Source organism: Anguilla anguilla, chromosome 1 (assembly GCF_013347855.1).
Source record: "Anguilla anguilla isolate fAngAng1 chromosome 1, fAngAng1.pri, whole genome shotgun sequence".
NCBI classification, from domain to species: domain Eukaryota; kingdom Metazoa; phylum Chordata; class Actinopteri; order Anguilliformes; family Anguillidae; genus Anguilla; species Anguilla anguilla.
The window spans coordinates 22,427,212-22,445,023 of NC_049201.1; the positions used below are offsets into that span (position 1 = coordinate 22,427,212).

General features: G+C 40.3%; 2 protein-coding genes across 7 annotated transcripts; one reads left to right on the plus strand and one right to left on the minus strand.

The window, feature by feature from the left end:
- Positions 1 to 2,389: 2,389 nt before the first annotated feature.
- On the minus strand, positions 2,390 to 8,626 carry zgc:109986 (uncharacterized protein LOC553566 homolog). 3 transcript variants are annotated; one of them, XM_035407955.1, is made up of 8 exons: positions 8,082 to 8,626; positions 6,999 to 7,117; positions 6,519 to 6,657; positions 5,308 to 5,429; positions 4,623 to 4,733; positions 4,394 to 4,500; positions 3,803 to 3,902; positions 2,390 to 3,461 (listed from the first exon to the last, which is right to left on the minus strand). In XM_035407955.1, exons 1-8 carry the CDS (start codon positions 8,176 to 8,178, stop codon positions 3,345 to 3,347), a joined length of 912 nt encoding a protein of 303 aa, XP_035263846.1. In that variant the 5' UTR covers positions 8,179 to 8,626; the 3' UTR covers positions 2,390 to 3,344. The 3 variants fall into 3 exon arrangements, with proteins under 3 accessions (XP_035263846.1, XP_035263838.1, XP_035263853.1); XM_035407947.1 differs by having other exon boundaries at positions 6,999 to 7,120; positions 8,082 to 8,625; XM_035407962.1 differs by having other exon boundaries at positions 6,999 to 7,120; positions 7,981 to 8,111.
- A 135-nt stretch (positions 8,627 to 8,761) lies between these two features.
- srp54 (signal recognition particle 54) lies at positions 8,762 to 17,535 on the plus strand. 4 transcript variants are annotated; one of them, XM_035407906.1, is made up of 17 exons: positions 8,762 to 8,911; positions 9,328 to 9,495; positions 9,634 to 9,731; positions 10,159 to 10,250; positions 10,615 to 10,699; positions 11,568 to 11,672; positions 12,145 to 12,211; positions 12,311 to 12,368; positions 12,534 to 12,684; positions 12,832 to 12,980; positions 13,316 to 13,416; positions 14,051 to 14,137; positions 14,493 to 14,566; positions 15,249 to 15,357; positions 15,838 to 16,008; positions 16,763 to 16,858; positions 17,058 to 17,535. In XM_035407906.1, exons 3-17 carry the CDS (start codon positions 9,654 to 9,656, stop codon positions 17,147 to 17,149), a joined length of 1,515 nt encoding a protein of 504 aa, XP_035263797.1. In that variant the 5' UTR covers positions 8,762 to 8,911; positions 9,328 to 9,495; positions 9,634 to 9,653; the 3' UTR covers positions 17,150 to 17,535. The 4 variants fall into 4 exon arrangements, with proteins under 4 accessions (XP_035263797.1, XP_035263806.1, XP_035263826.1 ...); XM_035407915.1 differs by having other exon boundaries at positions 9,328 to 9,479; XM_035407935.1 differs by having other exon boundaries at positions 8,804 to 8,911; positions 9,332 to 9,495.
- Positions 17,536 to 17,812: the final 277 nt, after the last annotated feature.

Consider the following 17,812-nt stretch of genomic DNA (forward strand, 5'->3'; position numbering starts at 1 on the left):
ATGGCACAGCCAAATTGGGCTGGGTGGGTGAGTGTGCCCCCGAGTGATTATTTTTAACCTCCTTTTCCCGATGCCTTCACTGATCACTACCTCAGCTGGGTCACTTGTGAGGACAGGAAAAGGTATGTTGAGTGGGGCCTTGCACAAGAAGAGAAGGGAGGGTGGTGGGTTAAGATGGGGTCTCATGCACTACTGGCATAAAATGGGTAGGTATTACCAGAAAGGGATCTTGCGTTAGGTTTAGCTAAACACCTGAACCTGGTGTAGGATATGGAGCTACCCTATGGGAGCTACAGAGAAATCAAGATAGTCTTCAAATCTTTAAGACTCCAAAGTCTTTTGAAGCTGCTGTTAATACCTAGTTTATGACTCATTCTGTGAAACTTTTTAATGTTACATATGAAGAGTGATTAAAATAGTTTTAATGTTTTCCAAGAATATGTTTAACCACTGATCAAATTCAATTTAACTGGGTTGCGAAAAAGCAAATATTGTGAAGCTTCCATCAGGACTAAATTAATTTGCAAGTGATTTGGTACTGTTACTGTACGTGATACAGATGATTTTAAATTGGACTGATGAAAAACTGAATTGCTTTCTTAAGGGCAGAAACCAGCGATAACACTCAGTCAGAATAAGCTGCATTTGCTTACGACTGAAAATAAATCAGAACTGCACTTCCTTTGGTAGTCACAAGGTGGAGTCTTTCTTTGGTGTGGCCTGGCAAAATGACTCAGCTCGTTAAGCCTTTAATGAGGGTGTCCTGTGACCATTAAGGTTCCAGTCTAATTAAAGCTCTTTTACTCAAGAGGCTTTCACACAAGTTCTTGTGTGGAATGAACACAAGACCAAGAACTTGTGCTGATCAATGATAGTCCTCTATGTATAGGGTGAATAACAGAAAATGTGTAATCTACAAAATACAAAGAGCATGTGCACAATATAACCTGTGGCATAAAATTACTTTATATGCAGCATGGGGCCATTTTTCTTAGTTAAGTCCCTAGCATTGCCTGTAAAATGATATAAATCTTACATATATTTAATCGCCTGGTCACTAATTTAATTAACTATCACCCAACTTTTCTGAAGGACTGAAACATGACCTTCATTTGTTCCTTTGTCTACTTCATTGAAGACTTTGTAACCGAGGAAACAAATCCCTCAGGGGAGGGAGGAGGGAGCAGCAGGCCACGTGCTTCATCCTCCAGATGCTCTAGTCTTTGTGTGAGGTGCCCCCTCCCCCCCCCCCCCCCCTCCACCGCCGCCATTACAGTCATGGAAAATATACTGCCCTGCTGTCAAGATGAGGCATGACACAGACACGTTCGCAGCTGCCTGGCTGCCGTGATTCAGTGGAGCTGATGGCAAGTGAGCGGGGGGTACTTCCTGCTCAATTAGCCCCCGCCCCCGTCCCTCTCACTTCCTGTTATGATAGAACATGCAAGAGAGAGGCTCAAAGGAAAGGGGCAGGAGACTGATAACCACATCCCGTCCCGTCTTCAGATGACTCTGATTTCAAAAGATTTGAGCAGAAGGAAGCAGCCAGAATGTAGCAGCATAGAAATATCAAGAATTTCTGAGTGTTGAAAGTCGAAAGGGATGGAAAAAGGTAGTTGTAGATAGGTTGGAATTATGGTAATATTTCAGTATGAAACTACAACAGCTATTCAATGAAAAGCCTTGTCTCAGGCAAAACAAAACCAGAGGAAATTCACCAAATATGTGTTTTTGTTTGTAAACACATATCATTCATAAAAAGAATCAGGCAGGATCCAGGTTAATTTAATATTCTAGTATACTACATAAGTAAATTGCAGTAATGTGAATCCGGCAAAAATAAAACATCAAAGCTCTTATATATTCGTACGATTTCTGTTCATTTTATTGATGCATAAGTAACACAGGAAATGTTATCCCCTTGATAATAAAGTTTATGACTATAACCTGCCTTTCTCTATTTTGGGTCCATACAGTAAAAGATAATTTCCTTTTCTCTGCAGAGGATCTGACACTAAAGTGAAGGTTGTTTATAAATTTTACTTCATATCAAAATACCCTAGTTATTTACAAAATCTATGTCTTCGTGGTATGGACAAAAATAATGCTCTGACTGCCTTAAATGGTTAGAAGAAAAGAGGTTCTTTTGCTAAATGGCATAACTTTAGATTGTGGTTTTAAACTTGAGAGTAAACATCATACCTAGCAAAAAAAAAAAAAAAGGTTTTGCTCTTTGTTTTTTTAATGTATTAATTTGTTGACTCTGCATAAGCCTATTAGGACAAGAGATTTCAGAAAATGCATCCTAGAAGGCCCCCTGGGTTTTGTCCACATCTGGGAAGACAGAGATTTGTTATTATTCCCACAGAAACAGACCACAACAGGCACATTACTGGTAAACTGACTGTCGTTTAATTTGGACAACGTTTAAATACTTGAATTAAATGTTTTCACATTTAAATAAAGCTTATTATCTCATAATTATATTTCTGAAATGGCTGTAGATGCATTGAATGTCACTCATTCTCTGACTTGCTGCATCTCATTTCTCTATACTGTGTCTGACAAAGTTTGATATTTTAAATTGTAATACACCGATGACATTCACTGTTTTTTTGTTGTTGTAAATAGCAATAAACAAATAGGTCAAATTACACATGCATGGCCCATTGCGTGGAACCATAGGACCATATTTGAAAAATGAGCAAATACATTTTTGGTATGTTTTCTTTGTTCAAAAATATACATAAAACAGTAAAGGATACCTGTGTTCAAAATTATTTTTTTTATTAAACCGTAACAAGAACTTCAAATCTTGCACAGGCAGCATTTTGTTACAGACAAAACAGTGAAGAGTACTTGGGTTTTGCCTGTTGCAAACATGCCTACCTGTGTGTTGGTACACTGATGTTTAACAAACGGTACACAGTTAAGTGCTTGCTGTTCATTTATCCAACCATACGCTTTGTGGCTATGGTATACCGTTTGGCCAGACTACTTTCCGGTCAAACTATGCCACAGAAATGACATAAATGACAAAACTAATAATAAGATGTGATAAACTCTTGGTTAACCTGTCATACAGGACTCTATGCAGAATGCATCCGTGTGGAAGACGGCAAATGATGAACATTGCCTTTTACACTGCCATTCCTGCTCATACAACTGACCAAGAACGCCCGGATCCATACACTACTGCAACGTGATGCACTGTCCTCAGCAACACACAAAGGGCTGTCCCTCATTATTAACCATCTCCTGCATATTGCAGTCCAAAAACTCCACTCCAGTCTTTTCATCCCATCCAGTGAAAGTTTAGATCACGCTTGTGTTCCTGCCCAATATCACAGGACCTTGTAGAGATGGATCTGTTTAAAGGATTCAGGGTCAGTGTCCTTCCCCAAGTAGACATCATAACCCAGGGGCACCTCCTCCAGCCACTGGTTGATGTCTATCACCCCCTAACAAGAACAGGACACATGTTAAAAGTTTGCACACAATATACAGAAATACCTATGCTACACAATTTCACATAACAGTAGAGACCCTGTCTAAAGATACAACATTGTTTTAATGAGATGCCTGCCACTGGCCATAAAACTTCATACCTTTTTTCTGAAGCAACATTGTACCAACAATGAATTTCCATTGTGTGCAAAACTAACTTGAAACAATATGCTTGCAAGTGATGTGGAGGTAAGCACCAGATAGGGACAGCAGTGAAATATATCTTTATTACAACACATCTGAATTTGGACAAAAAGCAACCGATTTTGTCAGTCCTGCAGTTACATGTACTTACGTTCATCCCCTGCAGTGCAGAGAAAGCCTCCTGTACACTCGGTACAGTGACCAGTAATGCACCTTTCTTCCTCACATTTTGGCCGATGCAATGCCAAGCTCTGAGAACAAAGACAGGCATTTGGTCTGACCACATTTTGTTAATCGCTAATATGTCAGTCCTGATGGTTGTCAAATTTGTAATCAAGGCAAACTGGTGACACTTTAGCAACCGGCAGAAAATGTATTTTACATAGGATGCAGTACCCTCCATTCCTTCTTGGGTCTAATGAGAAGTCACAACATTCAAGAAGTTCAGTGATGGCACTCCATCGATGGGCTCGTGAATATTCATGAGCTGGGAAACCTGGAGTATGTTTTGATTGTGAAGAAACTGATAGAAGCACTCTACCTTCCTACCAACCTGAAGTGCCAAAGCTTAGTGGAAAGGCCACTATCTCATCAGGGAACAAAACGTCTTCAGTCTTAGTGCTCATCCCAAACTGATTCAATATGGTTGCAGATACATGGCATTATATGCTAAAGTTTAACGAATTAACGGCACCAAGGGTAGGAAGCAAATCTCTTCATTTTGAGAGCCCCTTGTTCCTACCTCATTTGCTCAGTGGATTCCAGGAAGTACTCAAACACATTGTTCATGACAATGACATCAGCATTCTGAAGGAGGGAGGCCTGGGTGCAGATATCTGCATGGATAACCTGCAGGAAACCCGACAGAAAATTTTGTAATTATGTTATAAATATCAGGGAAGAAATAAATGTAATGACCGATGCTGACAGCAATTACAGAAAATCGGTTGAGTTTTGGTAGAAGGCCACACCTGGACTCGATCAGTGAAGCCATACTTCTCTACAACCATCCTCTGAAGGTTGGCGAATTCGGCACTGATCTCCACCCCGACCAGTTGAGCTGCTGAGCTGTATAGGCAGCCCTGTAACACAAGAACTCAGTGACTTTGTATTTAGCTCCAGTCATCATGAAAGGGCTGCTTTGCTGTAATACTCCCTAACACTTTGCTTAAAGGTAAACAAAAAGAGAAGACACAACGGGTGTCTAGTTTCACATTCATTACTGTCTAATAAACCAAGTGGATGTTGTTAAACAAGCAAAACATAAAATAAAAGCTATCAAAAAAAGGCTTCTGTTTGGAATTAGTCTATTGCAGAAGTATGTATGTATAAAAAGGGCTGTAGTTCCCACCCAGATCAACCGATAAGGATGTACATACCCTCAAATTAAAGCTAACAGTCTGCACTTGAGCCTCATATTCATTGACTGATTTTAAGCCCAATGTGTTTCGAGCCAAAAAAATTTTAATTCTGTCACTGTCCCAAAACTTCTGCATTTAACCATAATTTGCAACAAAACTAAAAATTTGAGCTGCTTTCTGAAACATTATTTCCTCTACACTGTGACCAGGTGCTTAAGGACTTCTGACGTCACCAAAAAACACAACAGCCAGAGAGATCACCGTGAACATGAAAGAGGCCCTCTCTGCACCTTACCCCATAGAGTACTGCCCCGAGCCGGGAGCCCACGTCCACCAGCATTTTTCCTGACAGATCTGGGAGAACGTTCTGGAACAGGAAGCGAAGCTCCAAGGCAGAGAAAGAGTGGGAGATGAACCCTAAGAACAGTGTAGTGTGGAAATAATGAAGGTAGTACCGTTCAGGGCAGTACAATGCCAGGATCTGCAATGTCTGAACTTGAGTTTGGCAAGCTTACTCAGGTGGGATAACAGGTAGTATTTGGACTTTGAATTAACTCTTTGCAGTACTACTTCTGAATGTGTAGCTTACTCAATATGTTGTAATTTCCGAATTACAGTAAACACAGCAATGGCATGCAATTTATATTCAAATGAGAGTCCTGTGGTTGACTGTCGCTGTATTTTTTTATTGTACAAGTCAAGTGCTCATCGTTCTATAATTGGCTGAATTTTTTTTTTGCATTTTGCATAAGGGAATGTGACAGATCCCTGGTAGTCTCACATTGGGGCTACTACAATTCCTTCCTCACTAGTTAACGTGAACTAGCCTCACATCCCTCCTCATTTCACTTCCCTGGGTACCTGTGACAACTTGCATTAGTTTAAACTCCTGGTACTAGCCTGTAGGGCAGTGAATGGAACAGCTCCACTATACCTACAGTATATCTTCAAACCTTACATACTGGTGAGCTCTCACTGCACTGTAACCTCAGGAAATGTGGCTATTTCCTCCCTCCATAGTCGCTTGTCTCATGCCTAGTCACAATGCTTGTCTATAACAATCCCCCATTAATGGAATGATCTTCCCATGGCGTCACAGGATTGCTGGTCATCTTCTGACACAACTGTAACCCACATCTTCAGACTGCACATCAACTCCCTTCCTGTTCACATCCCCTAGCACTCTTTCCTGACGTAACTGCTTTAGGATTGCTATCGCTTGATTCATGGGTATATATGGATGTTAGCTGGAGAAAAGTATGATTTGTGTCACAGTTGTAGGCTGGCATAAGAAAGTTTACATTTAGTTTTAATGATGTGTTAAATGCTGGTCTGCAAATTTTTGTTGGCTAGGTCTCGCACTGTCGAAGATAACTCAGGGGAATGCACTTACATTCACTTTCACTGTAAGCAGATCTGGATAGCAGCATCTGCTGAATGAGTGTAATGTAATGTAATATACTCATTCTATTCCGACTATGCTTGCGAGAGCTGGAGATAACCTACCGAGAGGTGCAGTTCTGTGAGATCCGCAGAGTAGGCAGTAGTCCCGGCTCATTTTGCCCTCCTCACACAGCAAATCGACCGCCTCCTCGTCGTACAGGAAGGCATCAACATGCACTGTGGGTTTGGAGTCCTGTTGGGCCTGGGGAATAGGGAGTGCCAAAGTACTTTTAGCGAGTGTGGTGCTGTACACACACTGCAGAAATGCATTATCACTGGATCACCAGTTAAACGAAGTCATGAAGTTGCCATAAAGTCTAAAAAAATTATTTTAAAAATAGTTTTAGAGCTCTTCAAAATAATTGTTTGCACCTTATTGTTTCACCCAGAAAAAGTTGTAAAATAAATGCAAATTATTTTACATTTTTAAAAATCTTTTGTGCAGGTCTTAGCACTTTGTCTCTGTAACTGCAGTCCTTCTGCAACCTAATATTCAATATGGACCATGCAGTCACATGAATACCAGTGAAAAAACATGCATACCTTCTCTATGGCTAGGGATTCTGAAGGCAACATTGCTTCTACTGGGAGACAAGTTCTCAGGTCTTCTGCAATGCTCTGGAGAACAACCTTCTCATTGTCCATAAACCAGTCATCCAATTCTTCTGAAAACAAAACAGTGGAGCCACTGAAGGGTTTATACAAGCTAATCCTACAATTAGGCACCCGCACGTTGAGTTTTGTGAACCACCATGATCACATTATCAGACATGAAGAATGCATCTGTGCACATACACTTCTTTGGATGAAAGGGAGTCGGTTCTCAATGCCAATCACAATACACAGGTGGATTAAAGAGCCAGTTTTTCATGCTTATTTATGCAACTTTGTTATTGCATGGGGTGGAAAGAACAAAGTTCACACTGTGGATGAGCACCCTGGCTTTTTATATGCATATGAGGAGGTATGGTTCACACAACTGACTTTAGGTAAACTGGATATCTGCCAAGTAAGGAAAGTAGCTTAAATAAAAAGCCTATGAAATGCCAGAGACCATGGAACAGTGTGAGGAGAAATAGTGAGGATTTCCAAATGCTGTTTAATTGGATTTATTTCAGAAAGTAGCATGCAAAGCTGGCTACTAGAGGGCAAAGTCGGGTCAAACAGTGATAATGCCTTCCCTTTTTGATGATTATGCATATGAATAAAACCCCATTTACACAATCCTTTATGACGTAGGCTACAGATAAATGTTGTCTGAACAAAATCCTAACTGTCCACCTCCAAACAAACACACGCAGACGCTGCCTTAAACTCAGTCAAATATGATGCAACTAAACAAATTGCACTAATTGTTATGTTACATTGCGTTGTGCTAGCAATAGGTACAAAACGCTTGGAGAGTAGCTACTCCACGTTTATGCAATGCCATTCCTGACTGTGTAGCGAACTGTTGCAAATTAGCCAACTCGCCTATTGCAATGAAAAACACACTTCCTGCCATGTGCGAGAAACGTGCGACTACCTCAGGTAGCTGGGCAGTCGACTCGGTTCAGGTTCTGCAGAAATCATATTGTCAGAATGCTGGCGAAGTGACCTAGTCAAGGTGAACTAACGTTATTTTACCTGAGTTTTTCATCCATTGAATCAATTTAGGAAGTTCGCCAACATCTACCCGAGACAGCAAGTGCACAATTTCATTTTTTGCAGCCGAAAAGTTCATTTTATGTCAATAACGAAAGGTGCACTTATCAACCAGTTAGGGTTAGCTACACAGCAGCCCAATTACACCTAGGACACCCTGTGCCCTGAACTTCTAAAACCTTGTAAAGTTGTCGGAATTAATCAGTTTAAGGATAGTATCATTAAACTAATGTCGCTCATTTTAAACAACGCGTTTTTTCTTTCAGTCGCTTATTTTAGCAGAAGTGTGAAGCAACAATAAAACAATTTCCGGTAACCGCCTGGGCGATATGTTTCAAAATAAAAGTAAAGCCATACTCTCTTAAAAAATAATAGTATTGTAGCGCTAAACCAAAATGTATCAGCGCATATTATCCGGGAGTTACACCATCATTTTTATCGAACATGTTTGCAAGCTTTCATTAATTAATTTCATTACTTTCATCAACAATTTTTTCCACTGCCAAATTTGACAGTAGTCTTTGAGCCAGGAGAGATAATGCAAACGCAAATAATTTTAACTCGATAAAACTATGTGAAATGGATTCCTCATATTCTCAGGATCAAACACAGAAACACAAGAAGGCTAAAACAAATCTGCCTTTAAGTGAGAAATGGATGGCGAAGGACGGGGCGGAGTGACAAGCATTACTCCGCCGGAAGTACAAAGTAGTTGGTTCCTGGGACATTTCTCGGTTTTGGTGACGTTCACTAATGTGATATTTTAAAGAGGCTAGCGAAAGTCTGAAGTATTGCTAACAAGCTCCTTGAAGGTACGGGACGCGCGAGTATTTTTTCGATTTGTTTACTTCCTAACCGGACAGAGACATTCCGTGGATGTATGCTTATGGTGATGCATTAATGTCGCACATATTTACAGAAGATCAGTCTTAAGTTGTGATTGGGCCTGGGGCTAGCTAGCTGGATCTTTAGCCTACGAACGATGTCAACATCTGTTTGGTTAGCTAATGTTAGTTAGCCAGCGAACAGTTTTCTGACCTAGTTAACGTTAGGTAGCCTACTCCGTGTTATAGCAATCACAATCAGGCCAAATTGTCCGTCGTCTTAATTCAATTTGTTAGCCTGGTAGTTGGCTAGATATTCAATTGTTTAGAAACGGAAGGCTATATTCTTGGTTAATTGGCTGTATACATCTGCGGAATTTGACGTACTGTATTTTTCGTTGTAGCTAGCCACGGGACGGGGGACGCCACCAGTGTGCGGGCGACGCGCGTTGATACTCCGTGTTTCTTTTCATCTCATTGTCTGTATGGACTGAGGTCAGAGATTATCCTTGCAGTCGTTGCCACAAAGGCCACACGGTCCCAAGTTGATTGACTGGTACGTGAAATTACAGGTAAAAGCCTTCGCTTATGTAAGAATTGAAGTGAATTGAAGAAGTTGGCTGACATTACTGAGCTAGACTGGCTAGCTACGTTACATCATCATTAACTAGGTAATTTTGACTGATGACGTATGCGTGTTTTTCTTTCAGGTGTTGAAGAGGAAGTCAAGATGGTTTTAGCCGACTTGGGAAGAAAAATAACCTCGGCGTTGCGATCGCTGAGCAACGCCACCATCATCAATGAAGAGGTAACAGCCTGTGATGTTATTGCTTTCTAAATCGAGTTACTCTTAGTGCGGCGAAATATTTCGATAGCAATCAGCCCCTGCAATTTATTATTATAATTTTTTTAAGTAAGCTTCCTGGCTGGCGAACATGATTGCTCATCTGTTGTCAAGTGAGATATTTTTCCACTAAAATGGATCGTTTCAATTTAGGGCTTTCATTGATATATTGAAAGACTGACACAAGAATGCATCAAATTACTCATATAGCTGGCTTTAGAGATGTGTGTCATAAAATAAAACAAGAAATTGTGATATTGGCAGCATGTTATGATTAAGATCTATGAGAAACACTGAAATTGAGAATTTTCGAGTTCTGTTTGTGGAGGTAGATCACAACCTTGACATTGCTCTCTGATTTAACGTCATAGTTTCTGCATTTATTTTCTAGGTTTTAAATGCTATGCTGAAGGAGGTGTGTGCTGCTTTGCTGGAAGCTGATGTGAACATCAAACTGGTGAAGCAGCTCCGAGAAAATGTCAAGTATGTGCATGATAAATGTGCCTTTTCCCATGTTATGTGTTGCATGAGAGGTCCAATAGGTTGTTGCCAATACAGTACAATTTAGTGATGGCTAACCGCTTCATGGCAAACCAAATGCATGGGTGTTCCTTTATGTTTTTATATTGTGAAAAAGCAACACTTGTTGGGGATTTCTCCTAAAGAAGTCTATGTTGTAGGAAACGTTTAAGAAAAGGCGGGATGTATTATAGTGGCTGGTATTGATGGGACCCTGAGACCAGGGAACCCTAGGGATGAAGGTGCGGCCCTGAAGTAGTCAGTGGCGCATCTGCGGTGCCTCTAAAATAAAACATTGGGTCCTGATCGAGGTTTGCTCTCTTCACAGGGCAGCCATTGACCTGGAAGAGATGGCCTCTGGCCTGAATAAGAGGAGAATGATCCAGCACGCTGTCTTCAAGGAGCTGGTCAAGGTTTGTGCAGTGGCGATTTTCACTCTTGGGAGACCTAGGTTTTCCCTAAAGAGCTGTCAATTTTTTTTTCTGAAAATATTAGCATTTTGTCATGCTGTTTGCATTTAACTCATCTAAATGGATTTATGAGGGTATATAGCATTTTTAGAAATTGATTCCAGAGAATATTTGGGTGTGTACTCTATGGACACAATAATCCAGGTATTTAGGACCCACAAAACAGATTTATGGTCAGTTTACATGGTTCTGTCTAACAATACTATCCTTGTTGTTTTCCCAAAAAATATTTATAGGGTACTTGGTCATAATTCTAAGACAAATGTATTTTTATTACAAATTATTTGTCTGCATTGATAATTTGATCCACATGTTCTGGTTGTTGAATCTGATTTTGTGGAACTGTGTGGAGGCTTGTATTGAAATGATTTATTTTCTTTATTAATTTTATCCTATCAATGAGCAACTATTAATTTTTATGTTGTTTAATGTTGTCAATTATTAATAAAAGTCAAAATGTAATATACAGAACCACCTATTATGATACCATATATTAAGTTTTGTTTTTAAAGTTGTGTACCTAACACACAGTTGCTCTGATCTGGAAAGAAACTGTCCCGTTTGTGAATTTCTCAGACTTGTTATGAAATACCTGTATATGATGCTCAGAAGCACACTATAATTGGGAAGATATCACACATCCCTTGCTACCCAAGATATTGAGTTCAGGTAGCGTAACTGTTATGTGGACTGTGTTTTCATGTAAAGTACTCTACTGAAGATCCTGCTATTGAACCACATGCAGGTGCAAGCAGTAGCTCCAGGGGTGGCAGTGGGGTGATTATTGAGCTTTTGTGTTTGCCTCTCTCAGCTGGTAGATCCAGGAGTCAAGGCTTGGACGCCCACCAAAGGAAAGAATAACGTCATCATGTTTGTGGGGCTTCAAGGCAGTGGGAAAACCACAACCTGTTCAAAGGTAAGCTGATTCAGGTCTGCAACCCACAGACAAGAACTATGGAGACCTTTGGGACTTGCAGCATAAATAAATTCTGAATTCACTATTCATTACAATCTGATTATGATGGTTTTTCAGATGTTGATACTGATAAGGTACTGGGTAGGGTGTATTTTAATTATTTGGTGTGGGGGGTCGGGGGGGGAGGTGTGGCTGTAGCAGCAGTATTTATTTCAGCACTTTGTTTACAAGAATAATTTGAATCAAATTTGAATAAGTGAAAATTATTATTTCTTGCTTCCGTGTAAGAGTATGACTTTCAAACTGGTGCAGTAACAAGTGGTGGCTGACACGTGCTGTGTACCTTGTCTGAGGTGTACTGTGACCATTCTTGTCCAAATTGGGGTGAAAAATGGAGGGGAAGCATATTTATATAAAAATAGATTAACAATTAAATTGTGTGGTAACATTTCTCTCTCCCTGATTTCTATAGCTGGCATACTACTACCAAAGAAAAGGCTGGAAGACATGTTTAATATGTGCAGACACATTCAGAGCTGGTAATGCTGTCCTTTAACAAAATTAATTCATACTCTTAATTCATATTTTCCTTTTTAAAGCACAATGTGGTTGTAGCCAACTCTTGTTTTGTTTTTAAGGTGCCTTTGATCAGCTGAAGCAAAATGCTACAAAAGCCAGAATTCCCTTCTATGGGAGGTAGGTTATTCAATTAAGCAATGTTGTGTGCTCTGCAATCCATTTTAGAGTGTTATGCCCCTGTTTCTACCTTGGGACATACCTTGTGTTCGATGACTGAAATCAATTGATAAAGAAAATCCTTTCACATTATATTTATTAATTTCCTTATTATAATTTCCACAGCTACACAGAGATGGACCCTGTCATCATAGCTGCAGAAGGTGTCGAAAAATTCAAAAACGAAAACTTTGAAATAATCATCGTTGACACCAGCGGTCGACACAAACAGGAGGACTCCCTCTTTGAGGAGATGCTCCAGGTTTCAAATGCTGTGGTAAGTGAGACGTTGTGTGTGGGGAAAACCCATTGTATTTAGTCTCACTATACCTTGTTTCGAGTTCAAGGCCTTGAACAAAATAACCAGTTACATCTAGATCAGGAAGCGTAACATGTGTCTGATAGTTTGTTTTATTGTTTGAAGCAACCAGACAACATTGTGTACGTAATGGACGCCTCCATTGGTCAAGCTTGCGAATCCCAGGCCAAAGCTTTCAAAGACAAGGTGGACGTGGCGTCTGTGATCATCACAAAGTTGGACGGTCATGCCAAGGGTGGCGGTGCCCTTAGTGCGTAAGTACACACATTCAGATGCTACAGAGTATTGGAATGGGAATCTTCTATTTTTGTGCTGTCTATTTTGGAATGGTGAGTGCGACTATTGGTTTTAAAAAAATGACTTGATTGGAAGAACAAGTTTGTTGTTCCATTTGCATGTTGGATACCAGTAACAGATGGCATTGTTGCCTTTTATTAGTAGTCATATAATGTCTTGGTTAAAATTTCTCTCCGTTTTTTTTTTTTTTCAAAGATTTATTTTGCACTGTTGAGCCTTAAACATGCTTGTTATTCCAGCTTGAGATTTGAATCTTTGAAATTGTAACCTAAAATATCCCCTTTTTGTGCAGAGTTGCTGCCACCAAGAGTCCCATCATATTCATTGGTACTGGAGAACACATTGATGACTTTGAGCCCTTCAAGACACAGCCCTTCATTAGCAAGCTGCTGGGTGAGTAGTCTTGGTCCAACTTTACATCCATAGTCCTTAAGGCTAGTAATACATTAAGCCAGCTCCTGGAGGCTAAATGAACTGCCTGTTCATAAGGGGCTATGATCATTTTAGTGTCCTCCTGGGTTAACACATTGTCTGCCTGCGTCATTTCAAGGGGTTCTCGTTTGGAGTCTGCTCGAGAATACAATGAACACGCTGGAACTCATGGTTTTTTAAATTTTTTTAATTGGCGCACAGTGTTCTCATTTTTAAGGAAGGAAAAGACATTTGTATCGACTGTTCATTTTGTGGAGCCAAGCACTGCCCACATTTTATGATGACTTCAGATATCTTGTATTGTATTGTATAAAAAAAGGTTTCTCCATCAGTTCCAGCTCCTCGTCCTCATCATCCATCAGAATTTCTTTTCTATAAAACTTGAGATTTTAAGTAAATTCATAACACATTCTAGCACTTTTTAAAAAACAGTTGATGGGGTATCAATGGGAGTACCCGTTCTACCGTAGAATGGGTGCACCTTTTGACACAAGTGTCTGGATGTTGGAGTTTGTTCTTTATTTTGTGAAGAACACTGTGTGTAGAAAATTAGATTCACTTTTTTTTTTTTTTTTTTTTTTTTTTTTTTTGTTAGGCATGGGAGACATTGAAGGTTTGATTGACAAGGTGAACGAGCTGAAACTGGATGACAACGAAGAGCTGATTGACAAGCTAAAACATGGTGAGGACAGCCTTTAATTACTTAACAAATCTTACCAAAAATACAAACATTGTGCTGAAGAGAATTCGGCTGACGAGAACAGCGGGTCTGGCAACAGACCAGTATTAGACTCTGCTTGTGGTTTTCCTGTGAAATGCCAAACCTGGCTGTCGGCAGTGCTAATGATCAGCTGAACGGGAAGTGTGAGCTGACATGTTTTTTTGTTTGCGGTGCTCAACAGTGTCATGGTGGCACTGAGAACTCCCAAAAAACAAGTTGCAATGACCTGCTGACTCAATACTCCCACCAGTAAATTGACTGCCTTGTTTTTTCTTTGCCTTCAACTGTACTCTCTTCACTCCCTTCACCATCCCAGGCCAGTTCACCCTGAGAGACATGTATGAACAGTTCCAGAACATCATGAAGATGGGCCCTTTCAGCCAGATAATGGTAAGGACGAGCCCAATAGGCTAGTAAAAGTGGCACTACGCTGAGCACATGACTGTATGACCGTAACTAAAGTCTTAGCAGACTAGTCACACCTTAAGTAATTTAGCCAAGTTTCATCCGTTCATAACATTGTGAGGTGCTAATCTGCTCACACTGCTGGTGATAATCTGATAATACAAATTCCATATAGGCCTGAGCTGTGTGAATGTGTACACACCCACACAGTGCAACCCACGCATAAGAAAAGCATTTGTTCCTGGAGGTTTTATTCTTACAAGCGAGATATTCATAGGAGTCCATTCAAACAATGGGATGAGTACTTTCCTTTAAAGGAAAATGTCTTCATAGATTACAGAAAGAAAACATTGGTGAACAAAGCCATGCTTGTCTTTAACGACAGATTTGAAAAACTGTATTAGTAGGGCTGCACAGTGGAGCACTATTGCATTTGTAAGGAATGCAAACCTCTAGCACACAAACCAGAATGTGATGCTGCATCTAAAGTTGGGCTAAATAGATACATTGCAGCACAGTCCACATGACTGAAAGGTAAAAATGCACACATTTCTTCTTCAGTTGTGGGTGGTCATGCTGTGGATGGTCCGACAGGGTTTGAAATGTGTGCCTGAGCCTTAAACGATGAATCTCACTGGGTGACTCCTCTTCATCCTGCTGTCTTAAGGGGATGATCCCAGGCTTTGGGACAGACTTCATGAGCAAAGGAAATGAGCAGGAGTCCATGGCAAGGCTTAAGAAGCTCATGACCATCATGGACAGCATGAACGACCAAGGTACAGCCCTGAACCATTGTTTGCCTCAGCTGGCAAAGGGAGTCATTCTTAAGTGACTCCCTGAGGTTAGTTGTTTTTTGGTAGTTGAACATTACCAATCAGCATTCACTGTACGACTTGGCATCCAGTTGGACCTTGCAGTTTTTTGTAATTATTGTAGTAAGAATAAGAAGTATTCTTTGTAAGAATAAGCTCATGGGTCATTGTCAAAGTACTACAATTTAAGTCTGGGGAATGTGTTTGGTTGTATGTACTGGACATGCCCCTTTTGACCAGTTTAAGATTTATGCATGGACCTAATATATTCTGTCCTTATTAGAACAACCAGGACCATGATGATGATAATCATCAGAGTCATTATTATTATATTTTAGTGGAAATGTGAATAATCCCAGGTGTTTCATTTTAGATTTATGTACTAGTTTGCTTTAAGTTTGACATACTTTTTTTTTTTTTCTTTCTTTGTTCCCACCCCCGAAGAACTGGACAACAAAGATGGCGCTAAGCTTTTTAGCAAACAACCCAACAGAATCCAGAGAGTGGCCCGAGGGTCGGGGGTCGCGACCAGGGATGTACAAGAGCTGCTGACTCAGTACACCAAATTCGCCCAGATGGTGAAGAAGATGGGCGGCATCAAGGGCCTGTTCAAAGGTAATTTTAAAAATAGTAATGAAAAAACAGTGGGGGGAAAAGGGCATAGATATAGAATACGAAGTAACACTGCAGTAAGCATGAATCAAGATGAGAGTGCTGTGATATATAAGCATAAGCAAAGCGGTTATACGTGGTTGTTTATAGTATGTGAGGAGCCTTAAAGGTTTGCGATAGAAATCATTACGTTCTCTTCGCTTAATGAGCCATGGAAGCAGCATAAGCCTTATGGTCACACTGACATTTCCAGCTCTATTAATGGTTTGGGTGCCATGCTTGGCTCTACTGGCATTTAGCACAGTCTTATCCAGAGAGCCTTACAGTGCAAACAGGCTTTCAAATATCGGGGATCAAAGTGCAATAATTCCCTAGGGGGGAAAGTGTGGTCCCACAGAGACTGGTACATGTTTGCACTGGAATGACTGTGACTTCACCCTGGCTGCAAAGTGTGATAGCTTTCTTGGTAAGAACTAAGAAAAGAATAGAAAGCATTTCCTTGTTTGTGTATTTCCTTATTTTTGCATATTTGAGAAGATGCTTGAAACATTCATTTTTTATATTCCTTGTTATGTGGAATTCCTAATGTTTACATGCAGTTGGACTATCAGACAGTAACCATACAGGGAAGAACTCCATATTCTGAGAAGTTTCATTCCAAGAACTTGCATACCTTTTTGCTCAAGTATTTTAATTTCCCCCACCCCCAATCTGCTAAGCAGGCGTTTTTTAATGTGCAAATATTTACCATTTGCAGGTGGAGACATGTCCAAGAACGTCAACCCCTCTCAGATGGCGAAGCTGAATCAGCAGATGGCTAAGATGATGGATCCAAGGGTTCTTCACCATATGGGTAGGTTGGACACAGAGCCTCACAACCAACTATAGTTGTCTACAAGTGTCACAAAGCTCTTACCTAGTGTCATTTTTCATCAGAAGCATGATGGTTCAGGTTGGGTTGGCTGATCCCTGGGTCCGTGCTTGAGACACACAATCCTAGAACGGTTGTGATATGAATGCAGATGACACTGAGCTGAGTTTCTCTTTTGCAGGTGGCATGGCTGGACTCCAGTCTATGATGAGGCAGTTCCAACAAGGGGCGGCCGGCAACATGAAGGGAATGATGGGATTCAATAACATGTGAACATCTGAGCCTTAACAAAAACCCAATTTATTTAAACCATTTTATTTTAGCAGCCAGGAGAGGGATACAAAATCCAAAATTATTATTTTGTTTCTATTATATAATTTCCTTCCCCTTTTCTTTGTGATTAAAAAAAGAATGTGCAAACTAACGCGTTAGGAGATAAACTCTAGTGATTTTACAGAAACTTGTGGAGGCAGTGAGATTCGGGATCTGGTAATGGAGGATCGTGTTTAATGTTTTCGACTTTGAGCGTTGCAATTAAGACTGGATCAAATTGAAAGGGCGAGAGGGAGTAGTGCGAAGTACATCTAATGAGAATTTAGTTTCTGGCAGTATTTTGTCATGAAATGTTATATAATAAAATTTGTATGGCAACGTTTTAACTGCTGTCATGTTTCTTTGTTCTTTGTGATTTCATGGCTTATAATATTGAGTAATACCTGTTCTTCAGTGGTCTCCCCAAACACCTGCACCACAATGTCAGTTTCTGAGAGCTTGTGGGTTGTGTTGTGATGCTGGGGAATTTGGGTAAACTAATTTCCCATGTGCCATGCCCATTTTCCATGTTTTACTTAAACTTAAGGTGGTTTATTTGAATTGGACCATGGAGCGGTCGCCTTAGGCACAGTGTAAAAATGCCATATATTCAAACTATTTACT